Source organism: Phoenix dactylifera, chromosome 1 (genome assembly GCF_009389715.1).
Source record: "Phoenix dactylifera cultivar Barhee BC4 chromosome 1, palm_55x_up_171113_PBpolish2nd_filt_p, whole genome shotgun sequence".
NCBI lineage: Eukaryota > Viridiplantae > Streptophyta > Magnoliopsida > Arecales > Arecaceae > Phoenix > Phoenix dactylifera.
In genome coordinates, this window is record NC_052392.1 from 23,363,292 (window position 1) to 23,387,362 (window position 24,071).

Below are 24,071 nucleotides of genomic sequence, written 5' to 3' on the forward strand. Positions count from 1 at the left end.
AATTTATATCTATACAATCCAATTATATTTCAAAAATAACAAATATAAAACAAACAAGATCTAGTGCACGGGCTGCATTACAGAATGTTGTGCTATCTTAGAAGATGGACATCGATCAAATATTATAGTATGTATTTGTGAATTGCATGCCCTCTTTTAATAGCGGCTATTGAGAGCTCCACAGAAACATGCTCAGTGTAATGACCCAGAAACAAGAAAGTATATATACATGTTATAAAAACTATGTGGAAAATCACAGCCGTCCGGATTAACTCTGACATACACGATGCATCCTAAAAATACAATGAAATACTCTATCCGCTGCACACGTATAGGAGGCCCACGGGCTAAGTGCAAGGGAGGGTTGTGGTTTTTCCTTGGGCTTAGAGAACCTTATTATTGGGAAAGGCCCTGTCAAAATTTTCAAAAAAGTATAAATATTCACGGTTGGTGTGGCAGTGCTTCCGGGAGTCTACGTCGGGAGAAGAATATTCACGCGGCGACTTTCGGAAGGCGGCACGTAGCGGAGCTCGCCGAGATGGCTCTGGCCGACGGCGGCGACGGCGGCAGAGAGGTCCATGTGGTGGAAGTGAACGACGAGGAGGAGGCGGCCGACGAGATCTCCCCCCTTCTCGTGGTGGAGGCCGCAGACAAGCCCACCAAGATGACCATCTTCTCCGTCTCGTATCCCAAGAAGCGTCCCCTAAAGGTTTGAGCCCCTTTGTAACTACGAATTTTTATAACCTCCGTTTTCTTCCAATCTTGGATTGCTCGGTTAGTTTTTGTTCATCGAATGATCGATGCGTGAAATAGATGATGCTTTTCTTGGTACCGGAAAATAATAATTCCCTGAAGAATTTATAATTTAGAGAAAAGAAAAGATCAAGAAATCATTTGAATTCTCGGAGGAGTCTGACTCAATGGAAGCAAGAACGAGAAGGAAACCCTAGAACGGATAAAATCATCCAGGCACTTAATTGGATCAAGAATTCAAGATTACTCTGAACTTTCGTGACCTGTGAGCAACTTAAAGTATCTTAATAGATCCTGATTATTGGTATGTATAACTATGGAATTTTGGAAAATAAAATGAAAAGAAGGTTAATAGGCTGGAAGTTTGCTTTCGGTTGAACACCACTAACCCGCCGAACCCACTGAATTAGGAACCTTTCATTGCAAAACAAGAGAGAAAGTAATCTTGTATTTGCAAGAGCATGTGAAGGTGACACCACCTGAATCTAGTATCTTTGTGTATGATCAATATTCTACCATAAAACTATTCAAGTTGGTCTATTTTTGCTCGAGAATTGTGGATTTTTTATTAAGAAAATACTTGCTACCTTGTTGTGCCAATGAATGCCAAATATCAGCATGACATGACACAGTGCATCTAGTGTAGCGGTCACACACTTATATATGGTAAACAATAATATGAATTGTGATATACTGTATTGCATAACATGTGGTATGGTATGTGTTTCATAACATGATATATTTTTAATATGAACATTTGCTGGTATTTGACATGATACAACATGATGAAGTATTCAAATTTTTTCTCTAAGCTACACAAGAATGATACTTGATGTTTAGATCCTGAATCCATCAAGCAAGCATTGAAGGCAGCTGATGGTCTTGAAATAACGTAAAATACTTGTGCCTCTAGTTTCCAAGCTAGAGTACGTTTAAGAAGAAAAGGCTAGAAGTGTTGTTAGTTGGACCGGAGTTCCTTCTGACTGGAAGAGATTTCTGTGACTGAGACTTGTTTAGTTGAGATTAGGTGATATATTTAGGTTTGAGTTTGTTTTTCCCTTCAAATTTAAGATATTTGGGACAGCAGTTATGATTTTATGAGTTTATTGTCTCAAACTTTTGTAATTTTTGTCATTGTAATTTGCTATCTTGTCTAGTGCATTTTGAGTATAAAGCCTCAACATTTTTTTAGTGATCCTGTCTATACTTATTTTCTTTTTTTAAATTGATAAAAAAGCTGTTCTACTCATAAGAAAAGGAACATGGTTATCGTGGCGATTTACTCTCATATCAAAAAGTTACATTCATCTATTAGAAATTGGCGAACTAATTTGATTTTATCTGAAAAATGCAGGAGCCAACATTAAGAGCAGCTGAGACAGACTCTGCTTTTCTTAGTCAGATTATTTTGTGGGTATGGAATGGGTCTAGATACTCTGGTTTCTTATGCATGGCTTGTTCTTCAACCATCTATTACATCATGGATGTTTTAGTGGACATTTTTCAAGGTTAGAACATCTTTTTAAACTTAAGCTGCTATTTTAGAAATGTTTCTGTATGTTTGTTTTTCTTCTACTTGGCTAGGTATTAGCCATTATATAGACACCAGTATACAATGATAACTTATATGTGAAAAAAGCAGCCTGTATGCTATCTAGTTTGGATAAGGTGTAGGGCTAAAACTAGGTGCATGACAGTTGCTGAAAAAAAGCTAAAATCTGGAAAAAAGACTTTTTGATTCTTCTAATGGAGAAGAAGATAAATTAATGAACATCTATTTAATTTAAGTACATTTTTCATGTGATCGCAATAGAAATTTTGGTCCTTGCTAGGATTGGCGAAGCAAAATTTCTTTTCGTAACAAGCAACATTCTCACCAAAAATTATACATTAGAAAATTTCTTCATGATGCTTGCAATAAAAATAACAATAAAGCCTGATGGTATTTGTTACTATCAGATTTGTAGATCCTTTCTACTGCTTGTGCTGTTGGGAGCTACATCTTTTAGAGGCACACTTTTTCCTGATGATGTCTTCTTTTTCTTTTTCTTTTCCCTCTTTCTCTTCCCTCTATTGATTTTGTCCCATTCCCATATAAGACAAGCTGTAGGGTTAAATATAGGTACACAGCAGTTGTGAAAATAAAAAGAAGCTACTTTAACAAGAAAGAAAAAAGAAGCTAAACTGTGGGAAAAGGAATTTTGTTCCTTCTTGTGAAACAAGATAAATTAATCAACATATCTAAGTATAAATTTCACTTATATCAATAGAAAATTTCATCCTTGCTGAGATTAGCAGGACAAGATTTCTTTGGTAAAAGCAACATTATCATCAGAAGTTTTGAAATTTCTTCACAGAGATTGTGATAACACTGTGATTTCCCATTTATGTCATCATATATACTAAATAGAGCCCATTGTGAGCGAAGTTTAAGAATCAAGCAACAAAGAAAGTATGATTAACAGTTGCACCAAGAAATCACGTACTTGAAATGATGAAACAACTAACTTTTAAGGAATGTGGGGCCTTTATTTTGCACTGGATTTTTAATTAGCTCATTGCTTGTTCATAGAATTTTACTGATGCCCGTCAAAAGTTGCTTTAAAAGTTGAATTGGTTTGTGTGTTGTGCTGGCATTTGGCATGAAAGATAAGCTACTTTATTCCCTCTTTTTTTTTACATATCTTAGTTGCTTCAAGTTATACTAGTATGTAGACATGTTTAAACAAATAAAATTTTAACTAAGATATAAAAAATCTGTTATTATATACCATCCAAGATATCTATGCCGCTTGCAGTTAATGTATGGATCACATGGCTTCTACTATCTGTCATGCAGATTAACATTAGACAAATATTTTACACATGAACTATGAATAATCTGAAATTCATGATAAGCAACTTAGGGTCATATAACTGTGTTTAAACTAGTAACATATCTGTGTACTGGTTTATAAACAGCTCGTAATAATTCTCACCTTTAATTTTGTATTTGTGGTGTCCTTTTGTTGAAATAGTTTTAGGCCATTGGTTGAAGGTTTAGAATGTGCTTTGACTTGGATTTAAGTTGTATACTTTGACAGATCCATTATGATATATTTAACTGCTATTATTTTTTTGTTTTTTTTTAAATCATGGGCAGTCCGATCAGTTCCATTATTTGAAACTGTATTTACAAGATGTATCATTCTCTTAATCTTGTCGCTTATCTGGTTGAGAAGGACCGGACATCCAATCTCTGTACCAACAAATTTAAGGAATATACTAGCATTGAGATCGCTAACTGGGTTTACCTCATTGCTGAGCTTCATCTATAGGTCAGTGGCATTTTTCAGTTTGCACTTTTATATTATAGACCCTTCCTTTTAATGTTGTATTTTTATCACATTTTCTTCTTCACATGCCGACTTCTTTCTTATCTTATTTATACTTTCCTATCTTGTATTATATATCCATATAATGTTTCTTGGAGAAGTAAGATCTTTTTCACAAAATCATGCTATAATCTTGATAATGAAAAAGTAGTGAAGAGCACTTGACTTTTACATTGTTTACTATGCTCAGGAAGAGGTGAGTCATAAGTGGGTACCTAAAATCATCTCACTGTGTGGTCTGATGTAATTTTTGGATTTACGGGTTTTAATGAATTTAAGTTTCATTATTTGGTGTTGAAACCCATGTTTGCCAACTCAGTCAAGAAGATGTGCGGTCTGATGGGTATTCTTGTCATCCTTGCTATCTACTTTGTCTGAACACTACAGACTTCTTGCTCGGCATTATATGCAATCTGTGAGGAGGTGTAATTTTCTTGCTATGGACAATGATATATACTTCATATGATCATTTCAATCATCAAATGGATGCTTTTCTATATGATTAATAGTTATCTCAATCTACCAAGAGTTTCTATTGACACTATATAATATAAATTTGCGCCAAGGCTTTACTTCCTGGAATTTTATTATGCTGTTGTTAGAAATGAAATTGTTAAGAGGAAGGTTACAGATTACATCTTAAATGACAAACGGATGGAGAATTGGTCAAAGATGATTGGTTTATTAGTGACTGTAATGAGGATGAAGTCTTGAATTTATATTTGAGGGGTATCAAAAAGAAGCGGAAGAATCTAAAACTTCAGAAAAAAAACTTTATAATGATTAGATAAGAATCTTTCTATCAAATGAATGAAATTTGCTTTGGGGTTTTCTATTGGTACATTGTGGCAGTTTTGGAAAAGATCAGCACTTGGATATTCTGGACATGCTATGGAATACAATACTGTAAGCTCCCTCTCGTTGTTGATCTTGTTTCAAACTTATACTGAAGATTATGGAGCAAACACTAGTGTAAGGAGTTTAATAGAGAAGTATATCTAATTGAACAGGGATAACATGCAAACACTAGTTGCAATGTCTGCCAAACTGCTTGGTTTGGTCCATACCGAGCCGATTTGGCACGTGACCAGGTCGGTTCGCTTGTGGGGTTCGGAACCGAATCCGAACCGGTCCAAATCGGTCGGAACCGGTCTCAAACCAAGCAGAATTATCTCGAACCGGCCGGTTCTATGCGGAACCTGGTGCAAACCAGCTAGTTCAAACCAATTCTCCGTCTCTTTCTTTCTTTTTATATGATGGGAGAACAATTGGGAAAGCTTGAGAGGGGCAAAACGCGATGATTCAAGATGATTCAAGAAGGATTCAACTCAAAATAAGGTATGCTTTTCCTCCCCTATCTTATTTTCTTTTGTTTTCAAAACCAAAAAATGCCTCAAAATTTGCAAAATGAGAGGAGATCATGTTAAAATTTTTGATTTTGTCATGATTTCATGATATACTATAGATCTACACAATTCCACAAAAATTCTTTAATTTTCTGATTATATATAATTTTAAAATTAAAAAATATATTTTTGGATTAAAAATTAATAAAATAAAATAATATTAAAAAAAGACTGTAAAAAAAAATCTTATTTAGGGTCATGCAAGCTATTCTCCAGCTAAATTTGGTATCCATTTATTCAAGTTTTGATGCAATCATGTGCATAATAGCCTATGCCAATTTTTTTTTAAAAAATTAAGAAATAAGTAGCCTCGGTGTACTGAACCGTCACGCCTCGGAAAAAAAATAAAAATTGAGAAAATTTGGAAAAAAAATAATTACCGATAAATCAAACCCAAAAAGATTGAAAAAAAAATTGGTGTGCCGGTTCGGAACCGGCATGCCTTGGCATATCGTGCGTCGACACAGTACTGAACCGGGATGGTACCAAACCATCCACCGACGGTATGGGGCCCGATACTGATTCGGCAGACCTTGCCCAATTGTTTTGTAGAATATGAGTGAGTCTGGAAATGGATGAAACAAGGTAGAGCTAATGATAAACTAATTAAGATGTGTTATAACTTGGGAGAGACTAGGCTAATTTCATGAGATCTTGGATGAAGGAGCTTGCAAGTTGATTGGAACCATAATAAAGAAGGCTACTTGTGAAACTGAAGAGCAGCATGTCATAAATAAAATTACAATACTTTTTTGTGGAATTAAAGTTAAAAATCATAACCAAGCATCTCTTGTAGAATGATAGAATGATCCTTAGGTGTCTGGCTTTATACCACTAAGAAACAATTTCAGTAAAGTGATAACACGATGTGATGTTCATTAAGTTGGATAAAACATTCGACAAAATTCCATAGTTTATCTGGAAGATAAAAAATTTTGCTGCAATCTGTAGTGTTAGACAATATTCTATCAGATTTGAGAGTGAAAATAATGGAAGGCGGCAAATCAAATGATTTTGTTCTATCATTAGCTGATGTAATTACTAATCAAATGAGATCTTTTTGTTTAACTGGATCACTGTCTTCAATTGCTATGGGTGTTAAGGTCTTCATTGGTTATGAAGCGAAGTCTACATTATTTGATGGAGGATGCATCATGCTTGGGTGAAAATTGGTATGCTGAAAAGAATCAAGAGAAACTTGTAAGTCATTGCTTGGCTGTCGAGCAGTATGGAGTGATCTATATGCATGGACATCTCATTGGCATAGCCAAAAAGATCTGAGTATGCTCTTTGAAAAATATGGTGTGAATCCATAAACTGCATTAAAACATCTTTACATTTTACCTATAACAGGCAATACAATCTCAGTGAATGATATTGACATATTGAGAAACATGTACAAGGTGTTGAATGTAAGTCACCCTCTCTTTAAGGACTTTGATGAGCAGTTCAGGAATATTTTTCAGGTAGCAAATTTGTACTAAATTGAACTAAAAATATCAACAAGTTCGGAATACTTTTCAACCTACAGTAATTTTTACCACTCAGTGTTGTATATTTTTACCTCCACATGCCTCTTCATGTATATATTAAATGCACCTAGAGGAGACAAATCTACTGCTACATCTTCTGGGCAAACGTGATGGAGGACATTATTATGGTAGTCATAGAGGCGATTGTGAATTAGGAGTGGGGGCATGGAACTGAGAGGTGTGGTCGCTTTGGGATGCTGGATTATGTAGAAGGCTCCGGTTGGAATCTTCATGAAAAATCACATGGACAAAGTAATCATCTGTTAAAATAGTGATCATTGCCTCAGTGTACCTAGAGACTGACAATAGCCTAGAACCTATCTTTTTAATTATATTACAGCTTAGTACCTCCGTTAGCTACTAGTTTCTCTCAAAGGAAAAATATAATAACCTTTGGAGGAAAATTCATCTTTTATCTGCTGAACCGTCTTTTCCAGTCACTTTGTTATCCAATGCATGCAAAAAGTCCAATAATGATAGTTCAATTACTCATCAGCCCACTTCTCTCAATCACGAGCAAGACATGACAAAACATGATTAACAGTAACTCCTTAACAAACTCTTATTATTTAAATACATGTAAATAATATATCACCGATCTGAACTGTCAAAAAAAGTGCTCAAGGGGCCTTTAGAAGATTCAAGTATTGCTTGACACAAAGGCTCACATAAGTGAATGGACTCTATTTCAAAGACCTTGATAATTCATCTACCCAAGTTGCATGCTCATTGGCTATTTTTCCATTATCTATGCTTGTTTAAAAACCATAGCTTGCAGAAAATTAAAGAATATATACGGGACTTTTGTTTCCAAATTTTTGCCCCAATCTCTTTTTAGTAATAGATCTTTTTGATATGTCTCAATCTCCATGGCAAGGAAGAGAAAAATGCATCGAGTCGTACATATCTAGTATTCCAAAGCCACAAGTATTCACTCTGCTTTAGACAATTCTAAAGTTTCTTGTTTATGATTGTGCATTGTTTTGATGGAGATCCATGGATGGAAAGTGTCAAGGGACATAAGCTATAATTTTTGTATAGAATGCTAGTTCGTGATTTGCGAGCTTGCAGATAAGGGTATTCACCAAGCTTCTTCACTATTCTTGATTGGTGTTACTATATTAGCTTTGGATTTTCGTACTAGTCCTTTCCGCATGCCAATGCTCAGTATGGTGGCATTCTATGTTCATTTAATGCAGGGGAAATGCCATTATCTTCTTTTATTTTTTTATGCACTCACCTGCTGTGAAGTTATGTTTTTGGTTTTATTCAAATAGAACCCTGGCATTTGTGGCACATGTGGAGTGAGTCAGAAAGAATCCATATCATAATGATAGAGATAAAGAGAGAGATTCTTCGCATATTGCTTCATGAATAAGAATGTTTGATGGCTGTTGGATTAAGTTCAGGCTACAGCTGGATATGTAAATGTGAAAAAGTGGCAAAATGGAGATGAATGGATGCACTTCAGAGCTCTGGTTTAATAGTGGAATAGATTTTCTTTATGTAATAGTGCTTGTGTGAGTGCATGCATATGTGTGTTTATAACCCACAAAACCTGTCCATCTATTTACTTTTGATTTATGCTTACAGACCAGCCTTCAGTAGGATTGAAATTTGAAAGCAAGCAGTATCTTATACCCCTCCCCTTTCCAGTTTGTCTATTTTGCAACGAGTCAACTTCACTCGATCAGATGAATGGGAGATTTCTGACACTGTTTTTGTCAATAAGCCTGCAAAAATGTTTGAAATCTTGTTCATGGAATTTGATAATAAGCTGTGTCTAATATTGTGCATAACCTTTAAAAAATTCATTTTCATTGACCAATTATTTTATCTCATCAGTGCGTAGTCATTTTCTATTCCTGGAAAATACTTCTCAAGCACTTCTTTTCTTGAAGCCTGTTAACCCTTTGAAGGACTTGCTAAGTGAAAAATGACAAAACTTCAGTTTCTTTTTTAATTTCAGTGTCCAAAATCTACCTCTGTCATATGCAGTTTTGTTAAACTTTGCAACCCCGATCATAGCCTTAATTGGAGCAAAGATTGTGTTACGCGAGAAATTGGCTCTTTCAGATTTTGGAGGTATGGTTGGAAGGGAACATTGTTAACTCTTCTTGATACTTTGCTCTCATTTTGCTATACTTGTGTATAAAATGATATATTTGTTGTTAGAAAGTCATTGGAACTGTTTGGTTGCTGATAGTTGCCGGACCATGTCATAGAATTGAGATGTTTTTTAAACATGCATTTGCTTCACAGTTCATATCGAACAAGGAATCTAACTAACTTGAACTACATTGCTTCATACTCCACTGTTGTGAAATGTACTAGTTTCAAGTTCGGTGGTTCACAGACTATTATTTTCTACTGTTGACACATTCCAGCTGTCTGGTTATTGACTTATGTTGCCTTTAGTGTGGCTTGTGTTGGTTCCCACAATTAAGAACATTAGTTTTTGTTGTTATGAAGCGGGGGGCCAAACCTACTACAGTTAATAAATGGAGCATACCTTGTGCTTTGTGCCAACAATTATGGGTAGAATGCTCAGCTAGGGATTCATTTTTTTTAATGAATAAACATGGTTAGGGTAGAGACTCAATAAAAAGAAATAACATTGAATCTGAGTTTCAAAATAGTTCTAAGATGCCTCTTGCCTCTATCTCTTTCTTTCTGTGTCTTTTGTACTATTGGACATGAACCTTGAGGACCCTACTGAATGATACAGCCAACTCCATGTTTTGTACTGCCTAGTCACTGTTCTGGTCTTATATATTTGGCTAAGAGGCCATGACTTCTATCTAGTTGTTTTGCTGTCTTATTTAGTAATCCATTGTCTTCTTCCAAACCAGGGAAGAGGTAATCTAAGATGTTAGCATTTGCTTGTCTCCATATTTGCTTTTGGTGCATTAAGATTCACCATTAAAATATATGCATCTAGATATAAAACTATATACACATAAAAATAACGATGCATGCATCTAAATTCTTTCTACTTATCATGCGAAGACTTTTCTTCCATTTATAACATCAAGTTTTTGCTTCATTTTCATTATATCCCAAAAGAAGAGTGCCAGTCCATGTGTGTGGAGACAGAAAAGACTTACATGTTCAGTAGGCCTTATGCATGGAAGGTTAGCTAGGTCCATATCCAAGCAGGGAACATTAACCTGTTCACATAACCTCTATTCATTCTCATCCTCTTCCCTTCACCTTTTTTTCATTAAGTCTTCCCTTCACCTTCATTGTGTTGCCCTGCTCACCACCATCTGCCTTTGCTTGCTGCAAACGGGTGTGAACCAAAACCTGAGGTTATTCTAGCACTTGGGCTACCACCCCACCTTCTCCCCCATCACATCTGAAGCCTGAGGCTCTGAAATCTCCTCAATGCCATCAACACCAAGAGATCCTCAACACCTACGACATCCATGGCTGCTTTGTCAAGAAGCCTTCATCCAACTTCTCTTGAGAAAAGCTCATTGTTTCTAGAAGTGGATGAAGGCACTGGAGCTGAGGAAGGTCAAGGTGATAGAGAGAGAAGGGGACAAGACATCAAGGAAACCAATGGTGGAATGGGTTCAATGCCATATTGATGATTGCAATAGAGGCAACAGTTGGAGCACAGGAGTATACCTTAGCTTTCAGCACATACTGCTCGCGATGTTTGTTGGCTTAATAGTAGATGGAGCTGCTGACGTGGCAGAAAGGTTAGTCATGAGCATTACCGGTCAAGGAGGAAAGATAGTGGAAGAGGATAAGACATGAATATAAACCTGTGGTGGATCTTGTTTCTCTTACATGTGTAAGGCCTACAGTTCATTAAGGCAGTAAAGGTCCACAACATGCAGACCCAGCACTCTTGTTCCAAAACGCAATATCATGTTATTTATTTGTTTAATTGTCTACCATCATTTCTTCTCGTATCTTACCAACTTTATTTGAATTGAGTTGTATATCTTGTACATGCATCAGGTGTAGGGTGCAGTTTCATGGGTCTACTGTTCATTTTCCAGCCTTTGCTTACTAAAGGAGGTACAGTTGTAGATTGGATGCAATCTTTTTTTGTTTGTATGATGGTTATTTTTACACTGCACTTAACTTGTTTTTTTTCTCTGTAAATTTTTGTTGTTTTGAGTGATTTATGGTGTAACATTCTCTCTCTTTGAATAAGAAATCTGTATATTTATAATGGAAATTCCACTATGTCAGGAAGAAATATTAAGATTTCTCTCAGTAGATGGCTTTAAATAGGCGTTGCAAAACTGGCATGAATTATGTTTAAATTTCAATTCCATAGATAGCAACAAGCTTAAGTAAATGGTTTATCTTTAGGAAGTTGAATGATTTGTTATATTGATATAAGTAATATACTCAGAAAGCGATCAATACTGTTTGAGGGTACAGAACAGGTGAAAGTGAGGATTTTAGTTTATGTGGCAGTGCATTTCCTATCCTTCAACATTAAAGGAAATTTGCGAGAATTAAGAGCCAGGATCATGTTTAATTAAATGAATGCCAGTGTGCTTCTATTTTTTTTTTTTTTTTTGTGTGTGTAGGGGGGCATTGATTTATGGAAAAAAGAATACTATGTGGATTTCATAAACTCAGTCATGAAGGTCTCTTTGAGCTGTCAAAACTTAAAAATCTTATTTCTAATCTTCAAGCCTTTTCCCACGGTCTATTGTAGTTCCGGCAATATAATCAAAGTATGATCTATTTACGCATATCCAAAAAAGGTGCAATCAGGAATACTTATAAATTATTAAAAAAAACACTTTAGAGTTTGCCAGTGAAGTGCGAGACAGTTCTAGAAGTTCATTTAGTTCGGGTAACTTAATATAGTTATATGATTTAATTAAAATGTACAGTCAATCTGTACCAGTTTATGGAGTTGTCAAAATTTCAAGAACACTCTGCAACCACATTTGAAGAACTCTTCCAGGGCTTGAGTTTCTTCCCACAGTAAAATGTTGGTGAAATGTCGCTTTCGTTGTCAAGTTCTTTTATTGAAGCAATTTCTGATCATGATAGTTTGGCCTCTACTTATCAATCTCAAGAGTTCCATGCCTTTAGGTTTTTCTTTTCTTTTCTTTTCTTTTTTTCCTGAGTCTTGAAAGCAAAAGTTGTTCTCATATCACAAATAACAGTAGAAAGAAGAAAATTTTCAGGTACCTAGTTTTCATTGTACTTGTTACATTTAATTTCTCTGCATGTTGTTGAGAGCTATGTTCCATTTTGCCATGTTAAAATAGCTAATATTAGTGTTGTTGATCCTTTTTTTTTGAGGAAATTGCTGCCTGCAGTTTCATACTCGTCTTTTGCTTGTAACTGGTTGAGTTCAGATGCCAGTTTTATATGATGTCACAATGGAAACCTGTATTAGATGACATATTGAATAGACTGTTTTTCTTAATATGAATTTTAATGTTGAATATATGTAGGAGGTTCGACTGAAACTGGTCAGACAAGTGATGCTCTCTTTTCTGAAGGAACTCATATTTATCCGATACTAGTTGGTATCCTATCAACAGTGTTGGGTGGAGTTAGCTACTGCCTCATACGAGCTGGTGCCAAGGCATCTGATCAACCTGCGTATGAACTTTACCTTAGTGACCTTTATAATTTCAAACGTTTGCGAGCTTATGTGGAATTAGACTTCTGCTGGTAATCTAGAATATTATGTTGTTATTTGCAAGCTACAACAATTTTGGATAAAAGTTATATTTACAAAGGCATATGTTCTAACATAACAAATGTGTGTAATTCAGAGTTCTAGACACATTCATGATCCAAAAATTTCTTTAGCTCGTATGTAGAATTTGTGCTGCTTTATATATATAGCCTTTCTTAAAGTATATTAATGATATAAAAGTTGTAATGTAAATCACATTTTGTATGTGTCAGCTGTCCTACCTAAATAAATTGCAATCAAGGTGTATTGCACCCTAGCGTGTTGTCATTATTGCCTTTTATTATCCAATTTAAAGAACCCAAATGCAATTTTTTACAATCAAAATTGATTTTTTCGCATTGATCATTACTTTGACTAATGAAAGATTAATTGAAATTATACAATACTATATGACATGAAAAGTACACTCTTGATATAACTAGTCATCCCTGGTTTTTACAGGTATACAGTTTTTTCATTTGGGGTACTTGCTTGTCCTCTCTCAGCAGCATGCACTTTTGCATTTCAGGTAACAATCACTGTGTGATCATAATTTGTGCTTCTAAAAAGTTAAGCAGTTATGCTCAATCACTCAATTAGATATTGCATGTTGACAAGGTTTCTGAAGCTTCATAAATAGACATAACAAATTGAACTGCCTTGCTGAATTAATTATATGATTTCACATTATCTTATCAAAATTGTCGAGTAATGAACTGCAACCACTGATTCATTAGATTCTTACTTTCCAAACTTATAGTTCTTGTAGGGGTGCAAATGGGTCGGGTCTTGAGTGACCCCGACTCAACCCGGTTTCTTGTTCGGGTCCTAATTATGGACCCAGATCCAACCCAATTGAAGATCGGGTCGGGTCGAGTTGGGTCTACGACTATAATTTTTGACCCAACGGGTCATTCGGGTTGAGTTGGGTCCATGTATAACCCGGACCTGACCCAAAAAATTCGGGTTCGGGTTAGGTCCGAGTCGAATCTAGGTCGAATTCGGGTCGGGGTTAATTTATTTATTTCCCTTTATTTATTTTTAGTTATTGTGAGAGAGGAAAAAATCCTTGTTGAACAATCATCGGAGTTCAAATTTTTGTAAGATCTGAATTTAAAATCTGGAGGGGCATAAACATCAAAAATTGAAAGCTTTTTAATTTGTGTATTTGAGAAGCCCTGCCTGTCGGAAAGAGATGAGCCTTTGAGGAGCAAGACACACACCAAAAGAGTTTACTTCCACGGAATGGAGCTATTGCTGGAACCTCAACTGCGACCAATGCGGCATCCTAAAGTTAACTGGCTGACAAATTTCGTAGGGATGGTAGATCTTTTGCTGGTTTCTTCTCTGTATTCTTCCTTTTCTACTCCACCTTTGATGATGATTTCTGGGATGTGAGCAATCTTGGTCCAGTCCTCGCCTCTCTCCCTCTCTTATCGCCTTGCCAGAAGGGGGCAGGACGCAATCCGCAGCTCCTGAGCACAAGGATGTCTAGCAGCATTGCGAGGTTGTCACAAGACCGAAGGCATAAAATGTGGAGCGAGGTGAGGCCCCCTAGCCACTCCGGCAAAGCAGTCAATGCAGGGGATTTTTTTTATCTCGAGATGGCAGAGGGCAGTGAGCAGAGGCTCCCTTCTTCCCCATTCTAGACTCAGATTTCTGTTACTACTTAAACAAAGGGTTCAAAGTGAGGACGTGTACATAACACCCTCTGGCAAACAATTTAGCTCAAGACAGCCTGAAATTTGAAGATACTCAAGGGTAGAGAGGTATTGCAAACCACCTCACAACCCAGACACTGGTGATAATCCACAGCTAATATTGCACAGTTCTTTAAGTTTGGACAACCCTCCAATGATTCCTGCCGATAATAGCATCTGATTTTCTGATATCAGAAGATACTCGATCAAGGATGGGATATGTGCATGTCTTGCTCCTACGGGCTGCGGCCGCGGCCTGTGGGCCTGCGGGCCCAAATGGGTAATCCGGGTTTGGATCAGGTTGGATCGGGTCGTTGGATAAACAATCCAAAATTGATCCAAAAAACAATAGGTCGGGTCGGGTTGAGATTCAGTAAACCCAGACTCGACCCGAAAAATAAAACGGATCCAATTTTAGGACCCGATCCGGCCCCACGGGTTCTCTAAAACGGGTCGGGTTGGGTCGGGTCATGGGTCAACCCGACCCATTTGCAGCCTTAAGTTCTTGTAATTCATTTATTCTGATGACCTCTGGTATCAGGTACCACTATCAACATTTATGTTATGATTCTGGGATGTGTAACTTATTCTGTTTCCTTTCCCATTGTAATTGTCTCATTTTCGGAAATCAAAATGGTAGAAGTTGTAATCATATGTTACTGTAAGCCCTTTTTTCTTTGAACTAAGATAGGAGATGCCTTTATTATCATTATATGAAGTGACGAAGGAACACAAGAGGGAAGTACTGAAATTAAACTGACTTGTTAATTGGGTGCCAAATGGGCCATTTTAAAAAAGAACCACCATTTTAATACAACTTGTAAGGGGGTGATACTATGCAAGCCGGAAAAAGTTTTCTGTGGTCCTGAGCAGTTACCTCAGGCTTGCTTGAAAAGTTCAGTTCTACATTATGGAACATCGATGCTGCCAGTTTATAGTTGATCACAGCTTCTACGAGAGACTAAGAGGTGCAATTTTGCAGTCTATGGTAGTAATATAGTATGGGGGAAAAGGAGAAAAATTTCCATGGTCAATTAATTACATCTATGATTCCTGCAACTTGTAAACACTGCTATACTTGTTTACCTATCAAAGTGACCCCCTCTGGAGTTGATTGTCTGTCTTCCATCAAAAAAATGCAAGCTGGAACTTATTCAGGGTACTAGAAAATTTGAGCCAAAGCATGCATCTCCAAATGATACTCAATTTACACAGTGGGGTAGATGGCGCATAATTATTTAAAATTTCTTGATTATATCAATATTTTTTATGGAAACACTGATATTAATGTCTAGTTGCACATCTGATCTAAATTAGGTTGATTTTTTTCTATAGCCAATTCTAGTTTGTATAAGCTAGATGTTTAGTATTCGTTTCTTCACGGAGTTCTCGGCTAAAAGTCTAAAATGTGATCTAATATGCGATCATCATTTGGATGCAAATTTTAAGGTGACTATAATGTGGGCAAATTGGGGAAAAAACTATTTGCTGTCTTTGAGAAATGGGCTTATTTGACAGTTTTGAATGTATAGATCTTGCGACTATGATTCTGATCATATAACTTTGTCAAGAGAGGTTCAAATTGCAATTATCAGTCTATTTTAATGGCAAGGACGTAAGTGATGAGAAATATATTGTAGGCATGAAGCAATATTCCATGGCATTAAGGACTCAAAAAGCTTGAAGGTATTAAAGTGGCTCAATGTGGGAATTGTTTTTTTCTCTCTTAATAAAAAGCTCGAGTGTGATCCAAAACTTTTTGGAAACTTGAATCAGAGTATGTGTCTCCAGCTGACCTTTACTAAGTTTGATTTGTCCAACTTGATTGTTTTTGTGAGCAAGTTATTTGATGATCTTACAGTACAAATATTTAGTGGTATGACAATATGCTCGACCATTATTAGGCTTGATTTGTCCTACTTAATTGTTGTTGTGGTTGAGTTCATGCATTCACCACAAAAGAATTTATGGAAGGTATTATTAGGATACTGTTATGTGAAAGTCTCCTGCAAACAACTTTCATTATGTTGAATCTTTTAAGCGAGGGTGCAGTTTATGCTTCCAATGGTCATCTCCATGCAAGCTAGGACATCCCAGGTGTTAAGGAAGGTCAAATTCTTGATGTTATACTCTGGAGTTCAGCAACCTTTTCACTTGGACAAATAACAAATAAGATTGTCGTAACATGATCAAGCAGAAAAGTTAAGTGTGGGGCTATGGCATGTTGTGTGATATCCTAATGGAGGTTAGCTGGATTTGTGTGCTACTTTCCTGTGTATATGGTCAAGAAGCTATTGGTATGGTCTTTAAAACAATTCTGATGAATAACATATTAAATTCGAATGCCATTCTGTTGAGATAAGGTAGCAAGTGTTCTATGGTCTTTAAAACAATTCCTATGAATGAAATGTTAAATTTGAATGCTATTTTGTTGAGACAAGGTAGCAAGTAAAGCAGTTGCTGCTCCGTTTTCTCATATTGGAAATCTAGTGGAAGATTTCACCTTAGTTCATTAATCCTTGCAGTTGAAAATCGATGAAAAGTTGGATACAATGATGTCAAAGCTGCACATTTTGAGCCTACATGTCTACCTCTGGTGGACCTTCTGGATGTTTAGGCTCTACTCTGTCTACACTTAAAATCTATTTGGTCTTTTTGTACTTGAACCGAAATTGAAGCTAACATCCATTAAATATGAATTAATTTGTTAGTAGAGGCAAACCTTTCACTCGCGCTTTGTCATCCTGCACCTCATATAAGTAAGAATGTGTCATATAAATGGGTTGTAACCAAGTGGTCCCTTCTCCTCTCTTTCTTTCTCCTTTATTATATAACCTCCTTTTTCATTTTCTCCTTCTCTCTCTCTCTCTCGGCTCCCTGCTCTATCTTTTCCTTTTATTACTGTTGTATGTAGTGATTTATGTTCCTTTTAAGGGATCGTAATATGAATCTCAGTTCTAGACCTAGAATCAGGACAAACCTAGAAGTCTTCTGTTTATTTATTAGTTCTGAGTGTTTTATAAGAAACTTTAAGCCTTGTTCTATAATAAAACGAAAAAAATGACACCTCATCCTAGCAACAGGCTGATATATCTAATTTGCAAAGGATACGATACTGACAAGTTCTCAAATTTAGGTTTGGTTTAATATGGTACTTGTCAAAGAAGACAGCACCCAGTTTTCAATGTTGATATTTGAAAAGCTGCTGTTTTTCAGTTGATCTTCAATTCTTCTTTATTTTATCGCAACCATATATTTTAATTACTGCAATACCCATGAATGAAATAGAGATGGTGATAGGGGATTTAACCTCAATGAATCAATTTGGGTTAATTGAAGAAAGCAAAATATTTTGAGGGTTTTCTTGGCTTGTAAGCTAGTGAGAAATTCTCCATTGTGAAGCCTGGCATTAAGATAGACTAAGAAGCTTAATATTTTCGGCATATTAGATTCTTTGCTTCATGTCTAAGTGTTGAATACCCAAATGAGTGATCTATTGTTCTAGAAGTAGCAAACATCCACTAGTATCTCCAACTATATAAGCATGGGACTAAAGAAAGATCTGGTTTGTGAGAGATGTATGTTTTTTCATTTTGGGGAACCCAGATGATGACTCACATAGCATTTTGTTTATCACAATGTTTGTCAAGCCTACTATGAGATCTTTAAAGTGGTGGGCAGTATCTTCATTGTCATTCATGCTATAAATAATGACTCACATTGCATCACCAATGAAAAGAGTCCCTAATACTTATTGTAGTATTTACTGGGAAAGAATGAATATATGAGGAAGGAAGAAAAATTGTGTTGCTGGTCACGAGGAAGAGGATAACAAAGATAACCTGAATGGAAGTTGTGACAAAGGATCTAAAGAGTTATGATTATAAAATATGTAACTGTTCCTACCAAGAAATATAAAGATGTAGCCATTGCTAGCAAAGAATGATGAACATGGTACGCCGTATCGGCCCTAACCGGGTGGTACGGGGTGTACCGTACCAGTTCGGTACTGCTATTTGGTACAGATAGCGTATTGAAATTCGGTACACCAAAAAATTTCGTACCGTACCGTACCGACGCTGTGCTAGTGCGGCACCGGTACGGGGTCCGGTACCAAGACGGCGAATCTTGATGGTGAAAAAGGATGGATGAAATCACCTTAGATGGACTTAAGAGAGACAAAGAGTGGGTATTTCATAAAATTAGAAAAGATTGATGTTTAAACCCACTCTGTTGTGCACGAGTCATGAGCGATGCATGTGTGTCAAAGAAGTGGAGACACAAAAAGTACTAGCATTTGTATTATAGATTGTTTTGAAACATTTTAATTAAAAAAATAGACACTTGCAGGCTTGTCTTTTCCTCATGCTTATCTCTGAAAATGTATCTGGACTGGAGCATTTGTTTCTTAATGCAATTCCTTTCATGTAGTGTGCCTCTGTACAACTATTGAGAAATCAGTTGATATATACAAGTTGAGATGTCGAGAGTACCTTCTCTATCAAGATAGTGTTTAGCATATCAGAAATGTCATGGTGAACAAGAAAATTATTCATATAAACTATAAAGCCTAAGTAAGAGGTAATATTGGAAGGAGACCTCGAAGTTCACCTTTATTTTAGCTCGATTGAACCATTCACGTTTCAAAGTCTAGCATTGAACATGATGAAGGATTTCCCGGTGTGAAATATATATGCTGTGTGGATGTTAGTAACTATATTATTTGTCCTACATTGGAGCAGAATCTCCAGAAAAGGAACAATTATTCGTTGAGTTCTGAGAAAGACTTTAGATAGTACTCAATCCACACAACATTTTTGATGAAACACCATCAATGATGTTTCAAATTTCATAAGAAAACTATTTTCATAACTTAGGCTATTGATCATGGTTGATGTTGGTTTCAAAGTTTCTACAAATCCATTTGTTTAATTTCTAATGCTTCTTTTACTTCTTCCACTGTCTATCAATCTTTTGGGCTTCTCAATTTTTTGTTTTGTAAAATTACAACATGGCATGCATGAAATATGTTTTTCCTACTGACTTTTGGGCACAATAATAAAAGCCAAGGTGCTGCATAAATTCCTAAGATAGCAAAAGCTATATATGGCCAAAGGTGACAAAAACTCATTATTGAAAAAATTTATGATAATTTGTTGGTTATGTTCATGATATGCTGAACTAGCCCGTACCGGCCGGTCTTGCACGTACCGGACCGGTCAGAGACCGGTCCGGTTCAAGCGTGGAAAACGGTTCCGGCCCTTCTGGGGCCAAAATCAATCGGTACGATCGCCGGTTCGCATCGGTATGCGCACCCGCACGCAGTTCCTCCCGCTGGGCAGTGCACCCGCGCTGGGAATGCGCGCCAGCGCGGGGGCACGGTTCCCCGTGCAGGCGCGCGTTGGGAACTGCGCCCGCGTGTGCTGGAAACTGCGCGGGTGCAAGTTCCCGCAATAAACTGGTTCAGAACCGATACCGTATTGGTTCGGTAGGCGACCAGTACGCCTACCGATACCGTATTGGTTCGGTAGGCGACCAGTACGCCTACCGGTACCGGTACTGCATTCCTTGGTTATGTCTCTCTATGCTACTGTAATAACAAGTAAAGCTTATAGCCATCAGCTTATCAAATATAATCAAAACAGTGTTCATTTGTTAATTGTTTTTATATATATTTTTAATTGTTCATCTTCTGCCTACTAAACTTCTTCCTAATGAAAGTCACTTCCTTTACAGGGATTCGTACTACCTAATCCATTCACTTTTCTTCTAATGGTCATATTAGGTGTCCTGGCATTCTTTGCAGAGGTATTCTTAGAACTTTCCTAGCTCCTAAGTTTGATTTCTTAAAAGTGTGCTAACTTTATTTGGAGGATTTTAATTATATTCATTCTTTTAGATTTGTAGTATGAGAACAGTAGATAAAGGTCTTCTAACATGGATTCTTGTGCAGATGTTTTTGGCACGTGGACTTCAGCTTGAAAAAATTGGAAAAGCCACAAACATTCTATACATAAAGGTGATCATCTTGTGCTACACATTTAGTAATTAAACTGATTACAGAGAATGTATATATATGTACATGCATGCGTGCATGGATGTGTAACTATATGTTTGTATGTGTGTTTGTATTAAAATGTTTCTTAGTAACTCTGAATATTTACCTGCTTTAAATGCAAAACTTCATAAATTTGAAGCTCCAGAACAGACATTATCCAAGCATATAGCAGCATACAAACTGGTAGTAATGGACATCCATTTCAGGAAAAAGGTTCTTTAACATGTGGAATAACATGGAAGAGAGCAATCGTAAGCTGTCCTATTCTTCTGCAAATCAAGCCTGTCTTTATTAGGAAATACCTAGCATTTTATTTCATGAAAAATAAATATACAGGTTTCTTATGTGTTGTTTCTTTTTTTTTTTTTCCATTTAGTATGTTATAACTTGAGGTTGATTAGGTTATCTCAAAAATTTTATTGACATTGCTATGTTGATTGCGGCTTTCAGATTAATCTCTTCTTGTAGCTAACCTCAGCTTATCCTCCTATACCAATAAAACAGCACCAGATGCACCACATAATCTTGTTAGAACTTAGGCATATAGGTTCATAATTGCAATATTGGAACTTTCCTTGGTTTTCTTCTGTTTTCCGGTTTTTCTATATGTGCGTCTGGTCATCTAAGTATGGATGCAACAACCTACCCTTTGTACTAGGATCTTCAAATTATAAACATCGCTCGACCATCTGTTCAAACTGCTCAGCCTGCAATGGCTGGCAACATGTATTGGCATTTTTCTTCAGTCAAATATGTACATTAACCTCATTATAATATTCAACATGATGATTCTCTGAGCCATCCTACCAAAGTTTGCCTGTTCAAGCATTCAATGTTTGACTCAGGAGTGAATGTTGAAACAGACTCCAATGTGGGAGCTTGGGGAAAAAATGAGGTAGTTGAAGAACCTAGGAGGAATCTGCAATATAAGCAAATATTGTGGACCCATATAAGTCTAGCCATTTGGTTGCTGCAGTTTTCAGAACTGTGATGCAATGATAGAGGTGATAAATAACAATATGAAAATAAATAATATACACGCAATAGAACAAAGTTTTAATTCGATAAAATAGGATACGCCATAGTCTCTTGCAGAAATTAGGGATGAAAGAATCAGGAGGCATGTGGGATCAAGATCAGGATTCTAGGGATTTTGGCATGCAATACAGAAGATTTGGCTACTAAGATTAGATTGTGCGTGTGTGTGTGTGTGTGTTTTGGCTTCTTTCTAAGGCTGTTCCCCGCTAATTTACATTGTCTCATATATGCATTTGGACAGTCGTGGAGACACTACTTGCTCTACTGGTACTTCTTTTACCAATTATTCACTTTATATGGAAAGATGATCAAAACACTCGTATTTGCCCATATGTCATTAAATGAATGCACAGCCATTAGTGTGCTTTCATAAGCAAGGTTTGATAATGATGCAATGGTTCTGCTGTGATTGTGTTGGTGGTTCCAGTTTGCCTGGTCCGCAACTGGATCATAAAACATCATCTTGCATCTTGTGCTTTGAGGAGGTTCAAGTCTCCTGGGTTAGTAACAAAACTCAATAATAAAATGCCTACTCATTGTCCCTCAAGATGCAAATCTCCAAAATGAGAAAGTTGAGCGATTGAGTTCGCTGCTGGATCCTAATTTTTGATGAACATTAGGTTTATCTGATAGGATGTACTGGAGGTTTAAAATTACCAGATTTTTTGACTAAACCATATCATAGCATGGCAGGTTATAAGAGTTCCTTTTTACTATTTTGTTTGTCTTTAGCTAATATTGTGAATAAAACCTGGAATCATATTTCTCAAGTTTTAAGTTTTCTTATATAGCTTTTCTCTTGTATTAATAAACAATGTGATAACAACGTACTCAATTTCAGGTATTTCTGTCACAAGTGTGGAGCATGACATTCTTGGGTACAACTCGGTCATTTAATATACTTATAGGATGTTTTCTTATTTTAGCATCAGTTTGTAGCACTATATATCTTGGACCTGAGAAAGAAAATGAATGATGCTTGTTTTGGAAATCTAGGAATCCAGTTACTCTTTTTGTAACTCACTGTTCTTTTCCATAGTAAACTTCAGCTGCTTTTTAACTAATCAAAATCTTTATGGCATCTCAAACTGTTAATCTCAATGATGTTTGTTTTATCTGAATATATCCACCGTTTTCAAGCATGTAATCGGAAAGACCTCTTGTATGCAAAATTAATAGAGCATTTTTTTTTGTTTTACAACTACTTGAAGCTGGCATGCTTGATGCATATGACTGATCGAGGGAAATGAGTATGAAATTCACAATACTGGTACTGTTAGAAAGAAATCTAGATGAACAATTTGTGATTTTAAAGGAGAGGGTGCCTGATGATTGACAGTGTTCCCATGTTTCATTCCTAATATCTTCCAATAGAGATGAAGTTTTTTTTCTTATGCAACTGGGACTCTTTAGCAGTGTTTGCTTGCTGGATGACTCTTTAGCAGTGTTTGCTTGCTGGATATCATAGGGTTAAAGGTGGTTATCCGACTAGCCTCTCAAGACATTTTTAGGATAACTAGGCTAATATTATTTCACCTGGGAAAACGGAAATAAAAGTAACCCATTCTTTACTCTGCTGTCCTCCCTTTTTCTCTTCATATTCCCCTCTTCAAAATTCCAACAAGCAGGCGCTTTTTTATTAATCCACGAACAAAAGTAACCCCATCCTTTAATCTCCTGATCTCTCTTCTCTTTTACCATCCGTATTCTTCCCCTACCCCAACTTATCCCGCTAACCTCTAGGATTCAACTAAATAGGACTTTTTCTATAAAGAATCTTGGAGGATTAGCTAGAGTTAGGGTCAGTTGATACAGGTTTTGATATCTTGCAAAGGAACATTGCCCTAAAGGCATCAGTTTTTGCAGGAAATATGCAAAAAAGGTATTGTCTAGTGCCTACAAATGATATTATTTGATTATCTATTGAATTTTAAAAAATAATATTTTGATTGGAAGAAACAACGAAAATGCATGATAATGACCAATTATTTTCATTATATAAAGGCTGATAATAATCTAACAAAAAAGCGGATAATAAGATAAAAACAAAATAATGGTTATTGGTTCATGCATACATTTAACATAACTACATATCATTGCTCTCATCATTGTTTTAATGTAGACATGTGCAAAATTAGACTAGCTTGATTTTGGATGGGCTTAGATCGGAAGTTCCTAGATTTTTGAAATAATTTGATTAAAATTTAAATTTTAAAAAGATTTGAAGATAATTAAGGGCTCATGGGATATTGCTTTAGTTTTTTGTTTTTTGTGTTCAAAGAACTAGAGAGAATGATTAAGAAAACTGAAATCCTTTTTATTTTTTAAATTATTTGTAAAATTCATAAGGTTTTTGGTAGCAAAGATTTATTACTTTTAAAAATAATAAAAATAAAAACGAGTAATACAGAAGTTTTATGCCAATGCTATTTTTAACGTTAATTGATATTTTACTAGTTTGCAGAGAAACGAAAATGCAGAAACAATGACAACACCAAGAATTTCCAATGTAGTTGAAGTTTAATTTTTAAAACGGTCT

At 36.1% G+C, this 24,071-nt stretch overlaps 1 protein-coding gene across 2 annotated transcripts; it reads left to right on the top strand.

Annotated features, from left to right (window-relative positions):
- Positions 1-447: 447 nt before the first annotated feature.
- On the top strand, positions 448-22,620 carry LOC103717062 (uncharacterized transporter jhp_1155). Of its 2 annotated transcripts, XM_039130217.1 has the most exons (10): positions 461-709; positions 2,108-2,261; positions 3,975-4,070; positions 9,035-9,150; positions 11,038-11,097; positions 12,507-12,657; positions 13,199-13,265; positions 20,173-20,244; positions 20,390-20,455; positions 22,374-22,620. In XM_039130217.1, exons 2-10 carry the CDS (start codon positions 2,200-2,202, stop codon positions 22,506-22,508), a joined length of 825 nt encoding a protein of 274 aa, XP_038986145.1. In that variant the 5' UTR covers positions 461-709; positions 2,108-2,199; the 3' UTR covers positions 22,509-22,620. The 2 variants fall into 2 exon arrangements, with proteins under 2 accessions (XP_008803523.1, XP_038986145.1); XM_008805301.3 differs by lacking the exon at positions 3,975-4,070 and having other exon boundaries at positions 448-709; positions 9,064-9,150.
- Positions 22,621-24,071: the final 1,451 nt, after the last annotated feature.